This window comes from Canis lupus, chromosome 4 (genome assembly GCF_011100685.1).
Source record: "Canis lupus familiaris isolate Mischka breed German Shepherd chromosome 4, alternate assembly UU_Cfam_GSD_1.0, whole genome shotgun sequence".
NCBI lineage: Eukaryota > Metazoa > Chordata > Mammalia > Carnivora > Canidae > Canis > Canis lupus.
This window is the reverse complement of record NC_049225.1, coordinates 19,595,407-19,619,332: the sequence shown is the minus strand read 5'-3', so window position 1 is coordinate 19,619,332 and position 23,926 is coordinate 19,595,407. Positions and strand designations below refer to the sequence as shown.

Sequence of the window (23,926 nt, the reverse complement as noted above, 5' to 3'; positions counted from 1 at the left end):
CTACCCACCTACCTGCCCTCCAGTAATCCTCAGTTTGTTCTGTGTAGTTAAGTCTATTTTTTCATGTGTCTGTTAGCCACTTGTATGTCTTCTTTGAAGAATGTCTGCTAATATGTTGTGCCCATTTCTTAACTGAATTATTTGTTTTTTGGATATTGATTTTGATGAGTTCTTTATAGATTCTGGATACTAACCCTTTATCAAAGATATCATTTGCGAATATCTTCTCCCATTCCATTGGTTGTCTTTTCGTTTTGTCAGCTGTTTCATTTGCTGTGCAAAAGCTTTCTATCTTGATGAAATCCCAATAGTTCATTTTTGCGTTTGTTTCCCTTGCCTTTGGTAATGAGTATAAGACGTTGCTGCAGCAGAGGTCAAAGAGGTTGCTGATTGTGTTCTCTTCTAGGAATTTGATGGTTTCTTGTCTCACATTTAGGTCTTTCATCTATTTTGAGTTTATTTTTGTGTATGGTGTAAGAAAGTGATCCAGTTTCATTCTTCTGCAGTTGCTGTCCAGTTTTCCTAACACCATTTGTTAAAGAGAGTTTTTTCCATTGGATATTCTTTCCTGCTTTGTCAAAGGTTAGTTGACCATATAGTTGTGGGTTCATTTCTGAGTTTTCTTTTCTGTTCTGTTGATCTACGTGTCTGTTTTTTTTTTTTTTTCCCAGTACCATATTGTCTCAATGACTACAGCTTTGTAATATAGCTTGAAGTCTGGAATTGTGATGCCTCCAGATTGCTTTTCTTTTTCAAATTACTTTGGCTATTTGGGGTCTTTTCTGGTTTCATACAAATTTTAAGATTGTTTGCTTTAGTTCTGTGAAAAATGCTGGTGTTATTTTGATAGGGATTGCATTGAATGTGTAGATTGCTTTGGGTAGTATAGACATTTTAACAATATTTGTTCTTCCAATCCATGAGCATGGAATATTTTCTATTACTTTGTGTCTTCCTCAGTTTCCTTCAGTATACCTGAAGTTACCTCTTTGGTTAGATTTATTCCAGGTATCTTATGGTTTTGGTGCAATTGTAAATGTGATCAATTCCTTGATTTCTCTTTCTGCTGCTTCATTATTGGTGTATATAAATGCAACAGACTTCTGTACATTGATTTTGTATTCTTTAACTTTGCTAAATTCATACATCAGTTCTAGCAATTTTTTGGTGGGGTCTTTCGGATTTTCTACATGGAGTGTCATGTCATCTGTGAAGAGTGAAAGCTTGACTTCTTCCTTGCCAATTTGGGTGCCTTTTATTATTTTTTCTGTTGTTGTCTGATTGCTGAGGCTAGGACTTCCAGTACTATGTTGAGCAACAGTGGTGAGAGTGGACATCCTTGTCATGTTCCTGACTTTAGGGAAAAGTTCTCAGTTTCTCCCCATTGAGGAATATATTAGTTGTGGTCTTTCATATATGGCCATTATGATGGTGAGTTATGTTCCTTCTTGAAAGGTTTTATCATGAATGGATGCTGTATTTTGTCAAATGTTTTTTCTACATCTATTGAGAGGCTCCTATGGTTCTTATTCTTTCTTTTATTAATGTGGTTTATCACATTGACTGATTTGTGAATACTGAACCACTCCTGCAGCCCCAGAATAAATCCCATTTAACTGTGGTGAATAATCCTTTTAAAGTATGTTGGATTCGGGGATCCCTGGGTGGCTCAGTGGTTTAGCGCCTGCCTTTGGCCCAGGGTGTGATCCTGGGGTCCCGGGATTGAGTCCTACGTCAAGCATGGAGTCTGCTTCTCCCTCTGCCTGTGTCTCTGCCTTCTTTCTCTCTCTGTGTATGTCTCTCATGAATAAATAAGTAAAATCTTAAAAAAAAAAGTATGTTGGATTCAATTTGCTAGTATTTTATTGAGAATTTTTGCTTCCATATTCATCTGGGATGTTGGTCTGTAATTCTCCTATTTAGTGGAGTCTTTGAATTTAGAATCAAGGTAGTGCTGGCCTCATAGGATGAATTTGGAAGTTTTCCTTCCATTTCTATTTTTTGGAATAGCTCCAAAAGAATAGGTATTGGTTCTTCTTCAGTGTTTTGTTGAATTCCCTTGGAAAACTACATGGCTCTAGACTTTTGCTTGTTGGGAGATTTCTAATTACTGATGCAATGTCTTTACTGGTTATAGGTCTGTTGAAATTTTCTGTTTCTTTTTGTTTCAGTGTTGGTAATTTATGTTTCTAGGAATTTATCCATTTATTCCAGATTGCCTAATCTGTTGGCATGTTGTTGCTTATTGTTTTCCTCTTATAATTGTTTGTATTTCTGTGGTGTTGTGATCTTTCCTCTTTCATTCATGATTTCTTTCTTTCTTCTAAACTAATTGTATATATTTTTAAGATTTTATTTATTTATTCAGGAAAGACAAACAGAGAGAGGCATAGACATAGGCAGAGGGAGAAGCAGGCTCCCTGTGGAGAGCCTGATGTGGGACTTGATCCTGGGACTCTGGGATCACACCCTAAGCCAAAGGTAGACACTCAACCCCTGAGCCACCCAGGCGTCGCTATTTTTTATTTATTTTTTAAAAAGATTTTATTTATTTATTTGAGACAGAACACAAGGAGGGGGAGCAACAGGCAGAGGGAGAGGGAGAAACAAGCCCTCTGCTGAACAGGGATCCCATCATGGGGCTCCATCCCAGGACCCTAGGATCATGACCTTAGCCGAAGGCAGATGCTTAACTGACTGAGCCACCCAGGTGCTCCTCATTCATGATTTTATTTGAGTCCTTTCTCTTTTCTTTTTGATAAGTCTGGCTCAGGGCTTATCAGTTTTGTTAATTCTTTCAAAGAATCAGTGCCTCATTTCATTGATCTGTTCTGTGTTTTTTTAAAAAAAATTTCTATAGCATTTATTTTTGCTCCAATTTTATTTCCCTTCTTCTGCTGGTTTTAGGCTTTATTTGCTGTTCTTTTTCCAGATACTTTAGGTATAAGGTTAAATTATAAAAAAATAAAAAAAAGTGTATTTGAGACTTTTCTTGCTTCTTGAGGTAGGCCTGTATTGCTATATACTTCCCTCTTAGAATTGCCTTTGCTGCATCCCAAAGGTTTTGGACTCTTGTGTTTTCATTTTCATTTACTTCCAAATGTTTTTTATTTCTTATTTAATTGCTTGGTTAAACCATTCATTCTTTAGTAGGCTGTTCTTTAATCTCTATGTATTTGCAGTCTTTCAGATTTTTTTTCTTGTGGTCGACTTCATGTTTCATAGCATTGTGGCCTGAAAATATTAATGATATAGTCTCTGCTTTTTTGTACTTGTTAAGGGCTGATTTGTGACCCAGTATAGGATGTATTCTGGAGAATGTTCCATATGCACTTGAAAAGAATTTGTATTGTGCTGGTTTAGGATGAAATTCTCTGAATATATCTTTTAAGTCCATCTGGTCCAGTGTGCCATTCAAAGCCTTTGCATCTTTTCGGTCTTTTGCTTAGGTTATATGCCAATTGCTGTAAGTAAGGTGTTAAAATCCCCTACTACTATTATATTATTATGAGTTTCTTTATGTTTGTTAGGTGCTCCCAGGTTGGGGCCCTAAATAAATATTTACAACTGTTAGATCTTCTTGTTGGATAAACCCCTTTATTATGATATACTGCCATTCTTCATCTCTTGTTACAGTCTTTATTTTATTTTATTTTTTTAATTTATTTTTTTTTAAATTTTTTTAAAGATTTTTATTTTATTTATTTATTCATAGAGTCAGAGAGAGAGAGAGGCAGAGACACAGGCAGAGGGAGAAGCAGGCATCATACAGAGAGCCTGATGTGGGATTTGATCCGGGGTCTCCAGGATCACGCCCTGGGCTGCAGGCGGCGCTAAACCTCTGCGCCACCGGGGCTGCCCCCAGTCTTTATTTTAAAATCTAGTTTGTATTATATAAGTATGGCTACTCTGGCTTTCTTTTGATGTCCATTAGCATGATAGATAAGTTCTCCACCCTTTCACTTTCAATCTGCAGATGTCTTTAGGTCTAAAATAAGTCTCTTATAAGCAGCATATTTATGAGTCTTGTTTTTTTTTTTTTAAATCTATTCTAATAGCCTATGTCTTTTGATTGGAGCACTTAGTCCATTTACCTTCAGAATAATTATTGATAGATATGAATTTAGTGCTATTATGTTACTTGTAAAGTTGCTGTTCTATAGCTCTGTTCCTTTCCAGTCTTTATTGCTTTTGTCTCTCCCACTCAAAGTGTATCCCTTAATATTTCTTGGAGAGCATGTTTAGTGTTCATAAATTCCTTTAGTTTTTGCTAGTCTTTGAACTCTTTATCACTCTCTCTATTCTTTTTTTTAAAATGATTTTATTTATTAGAGGGAGAGAGAGAGAGAGAGAGAATGATCAGGGGAAGGGGCAGAGGGAAAGGGACAAACAGACTGCTTACTGAGTGGGGAGCCTGATGTGGGGCTTGATCCTAGGACCCTGATATCATGACCTAAGCTGAAGTGAGATGCTTAACCCAACTGAGCCACCCAGGCACCCCTCTCTCCTTCTATTCTGAATGACAGCCTTGCTGGATATAGTGTTCTTGGTTCCATATTTTTTCCCATTTAGCATGCTGAATGTATCATGCTACTCTCTTCTGGCTGGTCGAATTTCTGTAGATAGGTCTGCTTCTAACCTTATGTGTACTCTTGTAGGTTAGGGAATTTTGTCCCTAGCTGCTTTCATAATTCTCTTTCTATCTTTGTATTTACAAGTTTCACTGTTAAATGTCTTGGTATTGACCTGTTTTTGTTGATTTTGAGAGGAGTTCTTTTGCCTCTTGGACTTGAATGCCTGTTTCCTTCCCCAGATTAGGGAAGTTCTCAATTATAATTTGTTCAAATATACCTTCTGTCCCTTTTTCCTGCTCTTCTTCTGGGGCTCCTATGATATGGATATTATTGTGCTTTGTGGAATCACTGAGTTCCCTAAGTCTGTATTTGTGATCTAATAGTTTTCTTTCCCTCTTCTTTTCCCCTTCATTATTTTCTTTAATTTTATCTTCTGTATCACCTATTTATTCCTGTGCTGCTTCTATCCTCATTGTGATTATATCCAGTTATTTTTGCATCTCAGTTATAGCACACTTTATTTTAGCCTGACTCTTTCTTAAGTCTCATATCTCTGTAGCCAGGGTTTCTCTGGTGTCTCCTATGCTTCTTTTGAGCCCAACCAATATTCTTATGACTGTTGTTCTAATTTCTTGTTCATATATATTACTTGTATCTATTTTGAGCAAATCCCTGGCTGTGATTTCTTCTTGATTTTTCTTTTGAGGAGAATTTCTCCGTCTTGTCATTATGTCTAGGTTTCTGTCTTTTGTGTGTTATAAAAGCTTGTTATGTTTCCTGCTCCTGAGGGCTTTGCACATTAGGAAGTGTTTCTGTTGTGTGCTGTTTACATTCTGCTGTTGTGTTTTAGCTGCTCTTTCCCACAGGTCAGTCTCTGCAGTTTCTCTTTGCTTACAGTGGGGAGTGTTTGGACCTTTAACTATGTGTGTTTTTATTTATTTAAGATAAGCCCAATTTTTTAAAAAAAAGTCTGATATAAGAAAAGAGAAAAGGAACAGAAAAGCAAGCAAACAAAATACTATAAGCTTGATTCCAAAGAAAAGAAAGAAGGAAAAAAGAAAAGAAAAAGAAGCCTGATCCAAAAATGAGAAAAGGAAACAATGAACAAAAAACTATAAGCCTGATTCCAAAGAAAAAAGAAAAGGGGTGGGGGAAGAAGAAAGCCTCTTCTATTTCCACAACAGAAGCTGATGCTTTGGAGCAGTCTATGCAGAAAGCCTCTGTTGGTCTTCTGAGGGAGATGCCCCTCCTGCACTGGCTCACAGTCAGACTTGCCCTAGTAAAGATGCCCCTGCTGGGCACAGGGGTCCAGGGTTTGATGTAAGCTACTCCAGCTTCCACTGGAGTCACTGTAATTCTCTCTCAAATCTGACTATGTGGGTGGGTGGAGGGAACATGGTGGAAGATGGCACCGTCTTGTCCAAGGGAGGGAAACTCATGGCTGCCACTGTTCAGGAGGCCATATGAAAAGTGAACTACCTTCCTTCCTGTGTCCCAGGCTTTCATCAGATCTCTGCTCTCAACCTGTCTGTGCCCAGGACATGGGCACTCCTGGTACCACAGTTCTCCTTTATTTTATCTCTGGCTAGTGGCTGAGATTCAAAACTCCAAAACTTAGAGAACTTGGCAAAGCATGGACCTGCTCTCCTTCTGAGGAGAAGAGCCTCGCAGTGCTGTGCCTGGTGCTGTTCTGTTCCAGAAAAGCAGTCACATAACTGCCCAGGTGTGTTGAGTCTATGATGAAGCACAGTGAAAAGCTGCAACCAGGTTATCTGCCTTTTGTGCATACCTCTGTTTCCTGATGTTGAACGGCTGTACTACTGAGCAGACTTGGAGCAGCCTTGTCTTACGAGAGGCAATATACCCTCTTTCAAATGTACTCCAGGAAGGGAAACATTGTCTTCCAGTGTGACCCAAGGGATCACCACACCTTGGCATCTTGCACAAACCCTATATGCTGCTTGCTCCTGCTCTCTTCCTCTCTCCTTGACTTCTCTCTGCACAAAAGGATCCCTCCTCTCTGTGGTACCGCAGCTTTTCTCTTTTCCAATTCACGTCTCTGAACCTTGCATCTGCTACTTTCTTTTCCTCCAATTGTGCAGATTATTTTCTTAATCCTCAGATTGATTTCCAGTTGTTCAAAATGATTTGATATTAACCTAGCTGTGTTCAAAGGATGAGGCAACCCTTAGGTCTCCTTACCTTTCTGCATCTTAACTCCTCCCCTCCACCACTTTGTTATCCATTCATCAGTCCATGGATGTTTGGGTTCTTTGCATAATTTAGCTATTGTTAATGCTGCTATAAACATTGGGGTGCATGTATTCCTTCAAATTAGTATTTTTGTATCCTTTGAGTATATACCTAGTAGTGCAATTGTTGGATAATAAGGTAGTTCTATTTTTAATTTTTTGAGGAATCCTCATACTGTTTTTCAAATTGGTTGCATCAGTTTGCGGTCCCACAACAATGTAAGAGGATTCTACTTTTCCCACATCCTCACCAACATCTGTTCTTTTTAATTTTTTTAAGATTTTATTTATTCATGAGAGACAAAGAGAGAGAAGCAGGCTCCATGCAGAGAGACCAATGTGGGGCTTGATCTCGGGACTCCAGGATTGTACCCTGGACTGAAGGTTGCCGCTCAACTGCTGAGCCACCCAGGCATCCCTGTTATTTCTTGTATTGTTGATTTTAGCCATTCTGACTAATGAGAGCCACTCTCATTAGTGTTTTGATTTAGAGTCTTAAGAGGGAAGTACATAGCAATACAGGCCTATCTCAAGAAGCAAGAAAAGCACCAAACCCAAATAAATACAATCATGAATAAAAGAGGAGAGATCATAACCGACACCATAGAAATACAAACAATTATACAAGAATATTATGAGCAACTATATGCTAACAAATTGGGCAATCTGGAAGAGATTGATAAATTCCTAGAAACATATATATAAACTATCAATACTGAAACAGGAAGAAACAGAAAATTTCAATAGACTCATAACCAGTAAAGACATTGCATCAGTAATCAGAAATCTCCCAAAAAACAAAAGTCCAGAGCCAGATGGCTTCCCAGGGGCATTCTACCAAACATACAAAGCAGAGTTAAGACGTATTCCTCTCAAACTGTTCCACAAAATAGAAATGGAAGGAAAACTTCCAAACTCATTCCACAAGGCCAGCATTACCTTGATTCAAAAACTAGATAAAGACCCCACTAAAAGGGAATATTACAGACCAATAACCCTGATAAACACAAAAGCAAAAATTCTCAATAAAATACTAACAAATCAAATCCAACAGTACATTAAAATTAAAAAGAATTGAAGGTAGGCATAAGCCTACTTGTGAAATGCTATGCCTACCTTCTGGAAAAAGTAACCACTCTGGAAAATAGTATGGAGTTTCCTCAGAAAGTTAAAAATAGAACTACCATATGATCCAGCAATTGTACTACTAGGTATTTACCCAAAGGATATAAAAATACTGATTCAAAGGGGCACATGCACCTATTGTTTGTAGCAGGATTATCAACAGCAACCAAATTATGGAAAGAGCCCAAATATACATCAACTGATTGAAGGATAAAGGAGAGGTGGTATACACACACACACACACACACACACACACACATACACACACACTGGAATATTATTCAGCCATCAAAAAGAATGAAATCTTGCTATTTTCAATGATGTGGATAGAGTTAGATTATGGTAAGTGAAATGAGTCATTCAGAAAAAGAAAAATACTACATAATTTCACTCATATGTGGAATTTAAGACATAGATAAACATGGGAGAGAGGAAGAAAAAAGAATGGGAGACAAAACATAAGAGGCTATTAACTATAGAGAACAAATTGAGGGTATCTGGAGAGGAGGTAAGCAAGGGAGGGGCTAAATGGGTGATGGATGTTAAGGAGAGCATATGTCGTGGTGAGTACTGGGTGTAATATGTAAGTGATAAATCACTAAATTCTACTTTTGAAACCAGTAGTACACTATATGTTAAGTATTAGAATTTAAAGAAAAACTTCAAAAAATAGAATTAAAGACAGACTTTGTTACAAGCCATTAAAGTAAACCAAGATTTTTAGCTATAATAGGAAGCCTACAATCTTACTGTGAGACCTCCCTTAGTAATGGGGGATCTGAGGTTTCATTGAGGAAAGTGATATTTATGTTGGGACCAGAAGTTTGAGCTGAAGCTGAAAAAAGGTAGAGAGTTTTGTACGGAAGGGAGGATAATGAGTCCAGTAATAGGAAGTTTACTTATAGCATCTTTGTTAATGTATCTCAGGAGTAACTGTTTTTCTCCCAACAGTGTTACTTGGTTTTCTCTTCATATTACCTTAATGGAGACAAATGTTGTAATAGTTCTTTAATGTTTAAATGATCTTTTCCTGAGTATGACTCTTCAGCCAGTTGTTCAACATCCCAACATTTTTAGTCAAGAACACATAATTCTTTTTAATGTATATTTAGTTTTAGTATATGAAGTCAAAGATAGTATTATCTAAAGGCTGTCATAACTTTACAATTTAGAATCATGACAAGAAAAGATAATCTTTTTGTGGGAATTCATCTGCTCTCTACATTTCTGAGGTCACTTTAGTTTTTCAGTCTCCTTGCAGAAATTCCGAGTTGCAGAGAAATACATAAAAATCACCATTTCCTGGTCTTAAAAATTTACCAACTCTACTAAAAATTTCCTGAGAAAATAAGAGCTATTTGTTGAGTGCTTCCCAAGTCCAGATACTGTGTTAAATGCGTATTAGGAATTATATCTCATTTAATCATCTCAGAAACACTGTGAGATAAGTAATATTTCTATCCTTTTCCTTTAGGTGAGGATGCTGAAAGTATTCAAGCACTCAAGGTCTCAGAGCTAGAAGAGGCTAACGAGAATTTGACCTTAAAAGTGTCTGACTTAATAGTTCAAATTCCTAACTTCATATTGCTAAGAGAACTAAAGGTGGTATACTAACATGTTGAGACAATCTCAGATCCTCTTCACAGATTTTGTCCATTATTAACAATATTCTTTGTTATATTTAATAAAAATAATTCATTTCATTTTTATTATGCTGAAGTTCATGAATAAATAAAAACTAAAATATTAATGGAGTAAATAAGACAAACCCTTTATTGTTGGTGAGATGGCTGTGTTTTGGAGAAGTTTTTGGCAATATATATATGAAAACAAAATTCACTTGCTTCTTGACTTAGCAGTTCTACTTTTAAGAATTTATCTTCCAGCTAATTTGTTCGTGCATGCAAGATATGTGTCATTCTTTGTGTACTGTTTGAAGTAGGAAAAAGTTGGAAATTATTTATGTATTTAATAGAGGACTGGTAAAATAAGTTATAGTATATCAATAAAATGTAACTTTACTCAAGTATGAAAAAGAACAACTGCCTATCAAGTCTTTACTAAGCTCAAAGCTCTGTTCTTATTTAATTTTCATAAAAATAATAGGTACTGTTATTATTAGATCTATTTAGAGGAAATATAAGGTGTAAAGAAGTTAAGTGACTTGTTTGAGGTAGTAGGGCAGATACTGAAGCAGAACAGCTTCAGAACCTGTATTGTTATTACTATGCATCTTTTAATGTTTCCTGGTCACTTATATCCATCCCAATGTGAAAAGAAAATAAATTGATAAATTAAAAGGCAAATTATAGAAAGTTTTTATAGTATGATAATATTTGTGAAAAGGATCTATACCTGTATCTTTTGTATGTTCCATTTATAACATATAAAATGTCTCTGTTTTCCTATGACAGAAAATCTTTCTTTATATATTAACATATATGAATATGTGAACATATTCATAAAAATAGATTTAAATATATACATAAATCTATATATACAAATTTATACATATAAATATACATATGTACATATGCACAATAAAACATACATTCGTGGAAAATTTCTGGGTGGATATACAAGAATTCAGTGAATATTTTTGAGTGACTCATATGGAGACTTCATAAAGAATTTTTTTCACTTTATACTCTTCAGTATGGAGAATTATTTAAAAGTAATGAGCACATATTGTTTTCATAATAAGTTCAAATTGAAAAACTTAAAAAGTAGTGGATATGATAATTCTTTAACAATTATGTTACTGGAGAGGGATAAAGAAGAACTTTTTCATTTTATACCCTTCTGAACTGTGAACTTTTTTGTTTTTATTTATTGAGAGAGTGTGAGAGAGAGAGCACAAGTGGAGGGGAGGGGCAGAGGGAGAGAGCGAAGCAGACTCTTTGCTGAGCAGGGAGCCCAATATGGGGCTTGGTACCACGACCCTGGGACCATGACCTGAGCTGAAGGCAGATCCTTAACCGTTGAACCTCACAGGTGCCCTTGAATTGTGAACTTTTATAAAATGGATGAGTACACATTTCTTTCGTCATGAAATGTATTTTCAATGAAAAAATCTTGAAAATTGTAGGTGTATTTCTCTAACAATTATGTACTATGAAATATAATTTTTATAACTTAGTTCTAAACTTAGTTATAGAATAAATCTGCCTATGTTAAACTTTTATCAGAGAGTTCCTGTATCAAAGGCTAATTCTTTCTAACACTGACTTGGAAAGTAACTCAATGAAGATTTATTACTTTTATAAACAAGATTTTCCAATTGAAGTCTTAGTAATGAAACCTTTCACAGTAAATGAGATTCAGCAAATGCAGAACTTGACAGCAATTTTGCTAGATGTTGCTAGTCATTTGAGCATAGTTCTCTTGCAGGAAAATGGTATCATGCTTCCTAAACTCCAGAGCATTTATCAAAAACAAATGTTGATTTTAAATTCCATTGTTTATTAAGAGACAATGTTCTAGTGTAACTGACACTATTTTAATATTATGTTTAGTCATAGAATGTATTTGGAATTAGGTTTATAAATGCTTAACAGGTATAGCTGAAACTTAAAGTATATTATTTTGGATTGTGTTTTTCAGGTGAAACTCTGAAAGTATCAGCTGAGAGATTTGCAGATGATCCCTGTTATCTTCCCAAAAGGGAAGCTGTGGTTCAAGCTGCCCGTGCCTTGTTGGCTGCAGTTACCAGACTCCTTATCCTCGCAGATATGATAGATGTCATGTGTCTCTTGCAGCACGTGTCAGCTGTAAGTAAAAGATGGCTAGTTTACCTTGGTGGTGTTCTCACTTCTAATTCCATTTTCTGAAACTGGCATCAATCCTAAAGTGCCATCCCAGACTCGCCCTCATTTCTTAATGTCACCCAGCAGAAGCTGACTTGATTGGATTGTGCAACTCTTATATACTTCAAAAGAACAAAGCCAGAAGTTAGTATTTTGTTTATTCATTTGTTTTATTTTTTAAAACTTAAAAATATAAAAATGTTTTAAAGCTTTAATTTAAATCCCAGTTTACATATAGTGTAACATTAGTTTCAGGCATACAATTTAGTCATTCAACACTTACATACAGTACCTGGTGTTCATCACAAGTGCATTCCTTTTTTTTTTTTTTTTACACAAATGCACTCCTTAATTCCCATCTCCATACCCACCATCCCTCTGCTAACCATCAGTTTGCTCTCTTCAGTTAAGACTGTTTCTTGGTTTGCATCTCTCTCTTTTTTCCCCCTTTGTTGATTTGTTTTATTTCTTAAATTCCACATATGAGTGAAATCATATGGTATTTGTCTTTCTCTGACTGACTTATTTCATTTAGCATCATACCCTCTAGTTTTATCCATGTTGTTGCAAATGGCAAGATTTTATTCTTTTCTTTGGCTGACTAATATTCCATTGTATTTACAGACCAAATCTATATCCATTTATTAGTTGATGGACATTTTGGGCTTTTTCCATAATTTGGCTATTATTGATAATGCTGCTATAAATGTTGAGGTGCATATATCCCTTTGAATTAGTATTGTATTCTTTGGGTAAATACCTAGTAGTAGGATTGCTGGGTCATAGGGTGGTTCTATTTTTAACTTTTTGAGGAAGCTCCATACTGTTTCCAGAGTGGCTGCACCAGTTTGCATTCTCACCAACAGTGCAGGAGGGTTCCCTTTTTCTGCATCCTTGCCAAACCTGCTGTTTCTTGAGTTGTTGATTTTAGCCATTTTGACAGGTGGGAGGGGATAGCTTATTGCAGTTTTGATTTGTATTTCCCTGATGATGAGTGACATTGAACATCTTTTCATGTGTCTGTTGGCCATCTGTTGGTCTTTTTTGGAAAAATATCTATGTCTTCTGCCCATTTTTTAATTGGATTATTTGTTTTTTGAGTGTTCAGTTTGATAAGCTCTATATAGATTTTGGATACTAACCCTTTATCAGATATGTCATTTGCAAATATCTTCTCTTATTCTGTAGGTTGTCTTTTAGTTTGTTGATTATTTCTTTCATTACACAGAAGGTTTTTCTCTTGGTGAAGTCCCAATGGTTCATTTTTGATTTTGTACCCTTGCCTCTGGAGATACGTCTCGTAAGAAGTTGCGGTGGCCGAACACTGCCTGTGTTCTCTTCTAGGATTTTGATGGTTTCCTGTCTACATTTAGGTCTTTCATCCATTTTGAGTTTTTTTTTTTTTTTTTTTTGTGTGTGTGTGTGTGTGTATGGTGTAAGAAAGTGATCCTTTCATTATTCTGCAGTTGTCCAGTTTTCCCGATACCATTTGTTGAAGAGAGTTTTTTTCCAATGAATATTCTTTCCTGCTTTGTCAAAGATTAGTTGACCATATAGTTGTTGGCCCATTTCTGCTTTTTTAAATCCTGTTCCATTGATTTGTGCAGGACATAATTGAAGATCAAAGCAAAACAAGTACTATTTTTTATGGTTAGTATTTATTAACTTTTTATAATGTGGTAAGCACTGTGCTAGATTATCTCCTGTAATTCAATCTTCAGCAACAGCCTTATGATAATGATTTTTATTTTGAAGATAGACTAGGGCATATTTATTTAAGAAATTTGCTCAAGGCAGTAGGGGAAAAAAACCCGTTTTTGGAACATAGTATTCCAAGGGTTAGGATGGCCTTAACTATAAATACCTTTCAGAAATGTTTAGACAATTTAAGAGCCTATAACAGGTTGTTAAATTATTTAAGTATGTCAGGAGGAGGGGTGAAAGGAGTGTTCTTAACTCTAGTCTCTCCCACATTTATTGGTAACTCAGCTTAGGCTACATCATTTATGACACTTATCAGTGTGTGTAGTACAGCAATGATTCCATATCAAGAAAAAGGGAAAACCTTTTGTGGTAAATTGTGATAGTGTTTCATTATTTCATCCTCATGAAAAATTTATATTTAAATTGTATCATTAACTCAATTCTCTTGACAAAAATGGACAAACTGAATTTTTATTTATATTATCAAGATTAGGATTATTTGGGTCAACATTCCCCCCACCCCAGAGTATTCTGCAGAGTTTGTATTATAAATGTACAACATGAAAAAAAGGATTTTTTTAATGGTTAGTGCTGCATATAGAAATTCTCTGAATATTTTTGATGCACATAAGCACATTAAAGTTGGTGAGAAATATTGATGCAACGAAATGCATTTAATTTTGCTTAATTCAGAGTTTCCCCAATTTTTTAACCTTAGGACTTTTTTTTTTTAAGATTTTATTTATTCATCATAGACAGAGAGAGAGAGAGAGAGAGGCAGAGACACAGGCAGAGGGAGAAGCAGGCTCCATGCCAGGAGCCCGATGTGGGACTCGATCCCAGGACTCCAGGATCAGGCCCCGGGGCCAAAGGCAGGCGCTAAATCGCCGAGCCACCCAGGGATCCCAGGACTCTTTTATAATATGTTAATCCTGGAGCTTTCTCAGACCATACTTTGGGAATTAGTGATTTAGAATATTTCTTTTTCCTTTCTTTCTTTTTTTTAAAAGTAGGTTTAACATCCAGTGTGGAGCCCAGTGCAGGGCCTGAACCTGAGATCAATACCTGAGTTGAGATCAAGAGTCAGATGTTTAACCAACTAAGTCACCCAGGCAGCCCAAAGCATATTTATAATAGTATTTATGGTTATATTAAATTTCCATTTGAATTAAAAATTATAGAGGAGAAATGTGAGTGCCCTTATAGTCTATCTTATTGATGTAGATTAGACTCTTTCCTACAGTACAATGTGCAATACATAACTGTCTAACAGTAATAACAGTCTCAGTTCTAAGAGATGATGAACCTGACTTTGGGCAGTTCCAATTGTTAGAGATATTTTTCTCTAGCTTAAACAGAGCTTAAAGATGTCTTTCTGCTATTTCCATTTACTGCTTCTAGTTTTGCTTTCTTGAGCAACATAGAACCAAAGTAATAATAACAGACATTTTTCAAATAACTGATGTTTATCCTTTGGACTTACGTCTTCTCTTACCTAGGCTAAAAATTTCTTGACCCTGGAATATTCCTAATATGACAGTTTTAGACTATTCTGAATACTTTTGAATTTCCATATCTTGTATGATTTTCAGTTTCCTGATGAAATTTTCAATTTTGATATTGAGGTACTTAAAACATGGTAAATACATTTATTTTAGTTAAAATTTGGAAACTTTAGTGTCTGGACTCACTGTTTTTTTTGCTAATAGTGTCCTGTCTTTTCATGTGAATGGCTATTTTTGTGTCCTAAACGTTACCTTTTCTGGAACTCATATCAAGAAATTCCTTTCTGTTTTGTTAGCTCTTAGATGTTTTTAAGACAAAATATTTTACATTTCATCAATCGTAGTTTTCTTAAGCAAGAGGATTGGACTAAATTATTAATTTGCCAATATAAGAAAGAGAAGTCCCTAAACTTGTCTAGGTAAATCCTTTTCTATTCATATTCTGGATTATAGGTAATTCCCATAAAATACTGAAATCAAAACATCATGCAATATAAACAAAATCCCTGTTGTGTACATTCCATAATATACTCAATTACCTGTTTGATTTAATGTCTAACATTATCTTACCTTATTGTGATAGCCTTGTCATGCTGTTTGTTCATACTGATTTTGTGAGCAGTTAAAACCTCCAAGTCTCTAACTCAAAACTACTCAATTCAGATCTTCCTCTGATACTAGTTTTATTTTTTTTATATGTAAAGTTAGGTGTTAAACTTATATTCATTAAATTTTATCCTGTTAATTCTGGTTTTTGTTATAGTCCATTCAGATCTTTTTGACTTTTGATTTTGTCTTTACCTCCTAACCTGGTATCATTTTCAGATTTTTCAAAAACAAGTTATTCATGAAAAACTGTTTAATGACATGGAAAACAGTAATGTACTTTCCTTGCAGATAACATCAATCAAACATTAACACATTTTGAGTCAAGTCATTGAGCTTCAAACTTGCTTTATTAGGCTACTGTATAAACCATGTTCTTTATTTTATTATTAAGCACTTTCTTAAAGAAAGGCCTTGCTGAAATCAAGATGTATTATCTGTGGCATTGTGGATTTATCTGTCTAGTAACACCAGTTATAAAGGGCATGAGGTTAGCTTGGCATGACTTACTTTTAATAACCCTGTAGGAGTTCCAAGTGACTATTGCTTGCTTGCTTTCATTCATTTTCTTTCTTTTTATGTCTTTTTTTGACATTCATTTTTTAATCACTCACAATCTGCATACTTATGGCTGTAAATCATTTGTCTCCTGGGAGCTTCTTGCCCTTAAAATTCAGCTATAATTGGCTTGAACCCTAATTCTATGTCCTATCAACTATAATGTTCTCCCCAAGATTTCTGCAAATTCTCTGGGGTTCATATTCTCAGACCCATCTCTGCTTCCAAGAATTTGCTTTCACTGAATTACTTTAGTTTATGAATGGTCTTTCTATCCCTATTTTATAGTATGTTAATCTATAATTGGAAATTGACCTTTCCCCCCTTGATTTTGACATACACACGTGCATGCGCGTGTGCATGCGTGAACACACACACACACACACACACAGTCCAAAACTCCCAGGCCAGGCATATTTGTGTATATGGCAAACCTTATAGAAATTTAGGAAGGTAAAAGGGAGGGGGTCCTGTAGTATAACACTGTCTTCCAAGTGGCTCCAATCTGTATATTAGAAATCTTCAAAATCTTTAGCAACTTCATTAGCAATCTCATTACTCTTCTACCTCCTTTTTCCCTACCTACTCTCCTTAGTTCTCCCTCACACCCTTAAATTCCTATTCATTTGAATGCAGTGTTTCTGCTAATTTGTGCCCTCATATATCAGTCTCTACCTTAAAGTACTCCTTAAAGTATTTTCCTCAGCATAGATAATTTTTTCCCTAAGAAGAATTCTGTAGCCAGCTATCTCTCTTCTCTCTTACATACATATATTCATAACATCCTACTATATAATAATGTATTATAGATGATTTTTAGGGGGAGAGAATCAACTTTATAGGTATAGATTTCTTCTTCTGGACACACACTCTTCTTTCAAAAGAAGTAGGCAACTTTTTAAATTTCTTGCTCTTGTTTGGAATGTAATGGGAAAAAGCCAGCTTCTTCTCTCTTCCAATTGTATCTTACTATTTTACACAATCTTCTGCTTAATTTGAGCTCCCCCAACACTCTTATATAATTCCCTGCTACATTTTAAAATCTTTAAAAAAGATTTTATTTATTTGACAGAGAGAGAGAGAGAGAGAGAGAGAGAGAGAGAGAATGTGTGTACAAGAAGGCAGAGCAGCAGAGAGAGGGGGAAGCAGACTCTTCACTGAGCAGAGAGCCCAGTGTAGGGCTCAATCCCAGGACGCTGGGATCATAACCCACGCCGAAGGCAGAAAGAAATTGAGGAAGACACAAGGAAATGGAAAAATATCCTATGCTCATGGATTGGATGAATAAATATTGTGAAAATGTCTATGCTACCTAGAGTAATCTACACATTCAATGTAATTCCTATCAAAATACCATAGATCTTTTTCACAGAGCTGAAACAAATAATCCTAAAATTTGTATAGCCCTGCATAGCCAGAGGAATATTGAAAAAGAAAACCAAAGCTAGTAGCATGACAATACCAGACTTCAAGCTATCACAATGTCTTCTTATGTTGTCTTATTCTTTTCTTCCTTACAATGATTTTTTTTCTAAATTACAGAATTTTTCATCCCTATTGTGGTATATTTCCTTTTAGATGTCAGGTCAACGATATATTACTCAATTCTTGATTCATAGTCTATAGCTATACATTTCCTGACTTCTTTATGCTTTCTTATCTCTATTAAATTATCTTGTTTCCACTGAGACTGCCCCCAGAGATGCAATTATAATCAAGCATTTATGAGGACATAGACTAAGATCACCAACTAGTGCAAACATGGTTCACTGAGTAATTCCCAATAGAGAAAGTAGTGTCAGCCCAAACAGAGTTGTTATATAATGAAGTACATCAAAGATTCCTGATATGGCAATTTTAAAATCATATAGTTCCTTAAGAAAATATGTTTTCTTCTCTGGGAAATAGGTCCAAATCCAAGGTAAGAGAGGATAGAGAAAAGAATGATGATCTTTCAATATTAAATTAATTATAGAAACTTGGGAAAGCAGTTTGGCTTTATTACCACTATTGTTCATAATTTTCTATCGGAATTTAGAAATTTCTTTTTTGGTACTGGTTTTTTTTTTTTTTTTTTTAACTTTACTATTTGTACTTCTGAGGATACCACATCTTACTTTATTGACATCTGGACTTTATAAGGGTCAATTTTATTTGAGATGAAATTGGCTAGGATATATCTCTTGCTTTCTTTAGGAGTCAGGACAATGTGGAGAAAAAAACCATTCTTTTTTGGCAGAAGAGAGACCTTGCTTGAATCCTGGCTCTGGTGTTGATTAGCTGGGTGAATTTGGGAAAGTTAAAATCTGTAAGCCTTGGTTTCTTTTTCTGAGCTATAAGGATAATAAACTTACTCTGAATACTTTGAAAGGATCTTATAAAGATTAAATGATATATAAATTACCTGGCAAGAACTGGTGTTCTCTTTCATTTTCTTTCGTCTTCCTGTCCTACCTTTTGCCACCATGGTACCTTGCTCTTTTGACTCTTGCAGTGCAATATTGCCCTTATTCCTAAAAAATGAAGGGAAATAAATTTGACTCCCGAGTTGAATTTTTCAGCTTTTTCCATTTACTATACTAGAGTTTTATTTTTTAAAATGGAAATATGGGTACCTTTGCATTAGGAAATAGACTATTGTCATTATAAGAAATGGGCCTGGTATTTAATAACTTCTTGTGTGAACTACATCTTTAATATTTTCTACACAGATTGCTATAATGCTTTTCTACACTGAACAAATGATTCTGAATGTGAAGAATATTTGTAATGCTGACAGAAAAATCACACACTACTGTATTGTTAGCTGAGATTTTTTGAAGCCACTCTTGATTATTAAAAGGCAGGTATACCTGCAAAAAGACTTTCTAAAAACTTTTTCTTATTAAAAATATCAGCAGCTTATAAAGAGAGAAATTACTGTATTTTTAAGAGCTATTAGAACCTGAGTTTATCCTGCAGAAGATCCTAGGCAAAATATATAGAAGATATTAAGCTTTAAGAAAAATCAGGTTACTAGACTGGTATTGAAGACAGAATGGAAGGAAGTGGAAAATGGAGACTAATAAGGTACAAATCACCGGATTTGTGCTGACTTTTATATTGAAAATTTTAGGGACAAAGAAAATTTAAACCTTGTAAAAATTTAACTTTAAAAAGGACCAGCATCATTCTAGGTAGCTCCAATTTGATTAATTAATCCATTCAGCAAATAATTGGTTTTTGTGCACTACTCTGTGATGATCACTACTGTGTTTGGGGATTCAAGTTTAGAAAAGTAATACCACAGTTCTTTTCTCCTGGAATTTAAGGCATAAATTAATGTGTTCGTATAAGGTGTTACATAGGTGTAATGGCAGTTTTATACGGAAAGTGTTTTGAGTGAATAATGCATGGCCAAGTTTGGAGAGTTAACTAGACAAAGAAGGTGGAGGAAGAGACATTTTAACTGCAGGAGCAGTACATACTCAAAAACCTGTAAGCCTTCTGAGGGTTGAGGTCAAAAATCACTATGTTATATCCCTCAAACGATGTAACACTGAATGTCAACCATGAGGGAGAGAGAGAGAGAGAGAGAGAGAGAGAGAGAGGGGAGAGAGAGAGAGAGAGAGAGAGAGAGAGAGAGAGAGAGAGAGAGAGAGAGATGAAAAGACAAGCCACAGACTGGAAGACTATATGGGCAAATCATTTATATAATGAATGGCTTATATCCAGAATTTATTAAGGATCTCAAAACCCCATAAAATAATAAATAAAATGTTTAAAAATGAAAAAGGGTTGAAGGTGGAGAGATAGGCATAGGCCTACTTGTGAAAGGCCTGTGTGCTAAATTAAAAAGTTTATGGTCTGAAAGCTAAGGGGGAACCATTAAAGAATTTTAAGTATGAATATAAGTAGATTTGCATGTAAGGACTATTACACTGGCAGCAGTGTGTAGGGGGCCAGAGTGGAGACAGAGAGACTAGTAATTAGGTGTTGTCATCTGGTTGTGAAATGATGGGGTGGGATAGAGAATGAATGAGAGAGATGAAGGAAGAATACAATTTGGAAAGTGTTTGGAATCTGGTCAGATGGAAAGGGAAGCATCAAGTGGCCTTTTAGTAATCTGTTTGGGCACTGGGTTTTAAGTTTTATATAGAAGAGAGGTAGTTTATGGGTTTTAGACATACTGGACTCAAGGCACATATGAAAGGTAATAGATACTAAAAGATATGTTTGGAGTTCATGAGAGCAAATAAGACAGATATATTTGGAAAGCCTCAAGAAATAAGCATTAGGATTTAATTTTCATTTCTTTGATGATTAGTGATATTAGGTATCTCTTCATGTGTTTGTTGGCTATATATATATCTTCTTTGAGAAAATGTCTATTTATGTTCTCTGCTCATTTAAATCAGATTATTTGTTTTTTGTACTGAGTTGTTGTATAAGTCTTTACATATTTTGGATGTTAACTCCTTTTCAGATACATCATTTGCAAATATCTTGTCCCACTCAATAAGCTGCCTTTTCGTTTTATTGATTTTTTTCACTGTGCAAAACTTTTTGTATTGATGTAGTAGTTTAATATTACTTTTGTTTCCTTGCTTGGGGAGATATATCTGGAAAAATGCTTCTATGGCAGATGTCAAACATAATCACAATGGGTTATCACCTTACACCTTTCATAATGGCTAAAATCAGAACCACAGGAAATAACAAATTTTGGCAGGGGTGTGGAGAAAAAGGAACCCTCATGCACTGTTAGTGGAAATGCAAATTGGTGCAGCCACTATGGAGAACTCAAAAAATTAAAAATAGAAATATTATGTGATCTAGTAATTCCACCACTGGCATTTACCAAAGAAAACAAAAACACTAATTTAAAGATATATGTACCTCCATGTTTATTGTAGCGTTCTTTTATAATAGCAAAGATACGAAAGCAACCCAAGTGCCTATTGATAGATGAATGGATAAAGAAGATGTAGTGTGTGTATGTATGTGTGTACACACACATGATAGAATATTACTTAGCCATCAAAAAATGAAATCTTGCCATCTGCAATGACACGGATGGACCTAGAGGGTATAATGCTGAGTGAAATAAGTCAGTCAGGGAAAGGCATACTATATGATTTCACTCATATGTGGAATCTAAAAAACAAAATAAATAACAAACAAAAGAAGAGACAAACAATCAGACTCTTAAATACAGAGAACAGACTGTTCATTGCCAAAGGGGAAGTGGGTGGGGGAATGGATGAAATAGAAGGAGATTAAGAGTATACTTATCTTGATAAGCACAGAGAAATATATAGAATTGCTGAATCATTATATTGTACATCTGAAACTAATATAACACTGTATTAATTATACTTAAAAAAAAGAATAAGTATTAGAGGAATCAATAGGTTTGTATGACATCTCTTGGGGAGGGTTTATAGTATCAGCTTAAACCTTTGGTCTCAAATCTTTGAGACCTTGTGAATTAGTGGAAAGCTCAATTGAATGAAGAATCAGTAAGTTTGTACTCAGTTCTTGACTCAGTAGGGAGATTTGGGACATCTCATGGGAGTCCCTGCTGCTGGCATAGCTCCATATCATCAGGAAGAAACCTTAGCTTCAGCATCTCCTAATGGAGGGAAGGGGTTGGTTAATGGTTCAGCAAGCCAACTTTTCTTTCTTTCTTTCTTTAGTGGGAGGGAGCGAGGTCGGGAGGGGTGGTGCGAGGCTGGCGTGATGTTAGGGATGAGGCTGGGAGGGCTTTAGGGAGGGAGGAGGGAGGGATTCGGGAGGCGTGCTTCGTGGGTGTGACGGACTTCCTGATTTTAGGATTTCATCCGTACATGCATGCCTTCCTTCCTTCCTTCCTTTCTTTCTTTCTTTCTTTCTTTCTTTCTTTCTTTCTTTCTTTCTTTCTTTCTTCTTTTGATTTATTTATTTATTTATTTATTTATTTATTTGACAGAGAGAGAGAGAGTAAGTGAGTGCATGCAGAAGCATGAGCAGGGGCAGCAGTAGAGGGCGAAGGAGAAGCAGGCTCCCCACTGAGCAAGGAGCCTGACATAGGGCTTGGTCCCAGGACTCTAGATCATGACCTCAGCTGAAGGCAGATGCTTAACCAGCTGAGCCACCCAGGTGCCCCAGCACTCCAACTTTTCTGAGGGAGAACCTCTGAGGACTAGCTTCTTTCTTGCTACTCTTGGAGCTCTGCTATATTTAGCATAATCTAGGTGAGAGTAGTTTAGCCTGGTAGACACCACAGCTCATTCCTCACTTCCCTGGCTCAGCACAAGAAGCAGAGCAAAACCATAGCAGTCTGCTTCTCCCTAGGGAAAGAGAGGGTAGGTAGAAGCTAATTGTTGGGTGTTTTCTGTATGAGGTCAGTCCATGAAGGCTAGGAGAGGTGCCTACTCTGTATAATATACAGACACCAATACAGAGAACCAAGCAAAGTGAAGAATCAGGTATTGTTGTTCTAAACAAAGGATTAGGGTAAATCTCCAGAAACTGATCCTAATGAAATGGACTTATATGATTTACCTGATAAAGAATTCAAAATAATAGTCATAAGGATGCTCACTGAGGTCAAGAAAATAATGCACAAACAAAGTAAACATCTCCATAGAGATAGAAAATATAAAAAGTACCAAACAGAAATCATGGAGCTAAAGAACACAATGACTGAATTGAAAAATTCACTAGTGAGGTTTGATAGCAGACTAGATCAGGCCAAAAAAAGGATCAGAAAAACAAAAAAAAAGGATCAGCAAACTTGAAGACCAGTCATTGGAAATAATTCAGTCAGAGAAGCAAAAGAAACAGAAATAAACAAGACAGTTTAAAGGATTTATGGGATAATATTAAACAGATTAATGTATGCATTTATGGGAGTCCAAGAAGGAGAAGAGATTTAAAAAGGACGAGAACATTTATTCAAAGAAATAATGACTGAAAATATCTCAAATAGGTGGAAACACCTCTGAAAAAGAACCCAAAGAAATCTACATCAAAATTTTAAAAGTCAAAGACAGAGTGAAAAACAACAAGAGAAAAGTGATTTATGACAGGCAGGGGAACTCCTATAAGATTATTAATGGATTTTTCAGCAGAAATCATGTAGGCCAGAAAGGAGGGAGATGATATATTCAAAGTGCTGAAAGAAAAAAAACCATGTGAACTGAAACTACTGTACCAGCATGTTCATTGCAGCATTATCTATATAGCCAATATATAGAAACAACCTAAATGAATGGACAAAGAAAATTTGATCTAAATATACAATTGGATATTATTCAGCCATTAAAAAGAAGAAAATTTTGTCATTTATGACAACATAGATGGGAACTCAAAGGCATCTTGGTAAGTAAAATAAGTCGGAGAAAGACAAATACCACCTAATCTAACTTACACGTGGAATCTAAAAGAACAAAACAAAAGAACAACGAAAACAAAAACAGAAAAACTAAAAGAAAAGCCAAGCTCATAGATACAGAGAACAGATTGGTGGTTGCCAGAGGAAGGGATGGGGTGGGAGAGATGGGTGAAGGGAATCAAAAGGTATAGACTTCCAGTTATAAAATAAGTCATGGAAATATAATGGACAGCATATTTTCTATAGTTAATAATATTGCATTGCTTATTTGAAAGTTGCTAAGAGAGTGGATCATAAAAGTTCTGATCACAAGGAAAAAATTCTGTAACTATGTGAGGTGATAGGTATTAAATAGACTTATTGTAGTGATCATTTCACAAAATGTACAAATACTGAGTCATGTTGTATACCTGAAACTAATACAATGTTATATGTCAGT

At 35.5% G+C, this 23,926-nt stretch overlaps 1 protein-coding gene across 7 annotated transcripts in view; it reads left to right on the top strand.

The window, feature by feature from the left end:
- Nucleotides 1-23,926, top strand: part of CTNNA3 (catenin alpha 3) — a 1,666,571-nt gene that overhangs the window by 129,707 nt on the left and 1,512,938 nt on the right. For all 7 annotated transcript variants that reach the window (XM_038534069.1, XM_038534067.1, XM_038534068.1 and 4 more), the window contains one exon: nt 11,555-11,721. In XM_038534069.1, the coding sequence (XP_038389997.1) occupies nt 11,555-11,721 (167 nt within the window). The remainder of the gene's footprint in view (nt 1-11,554; nt 11,722-23,926) is intronic.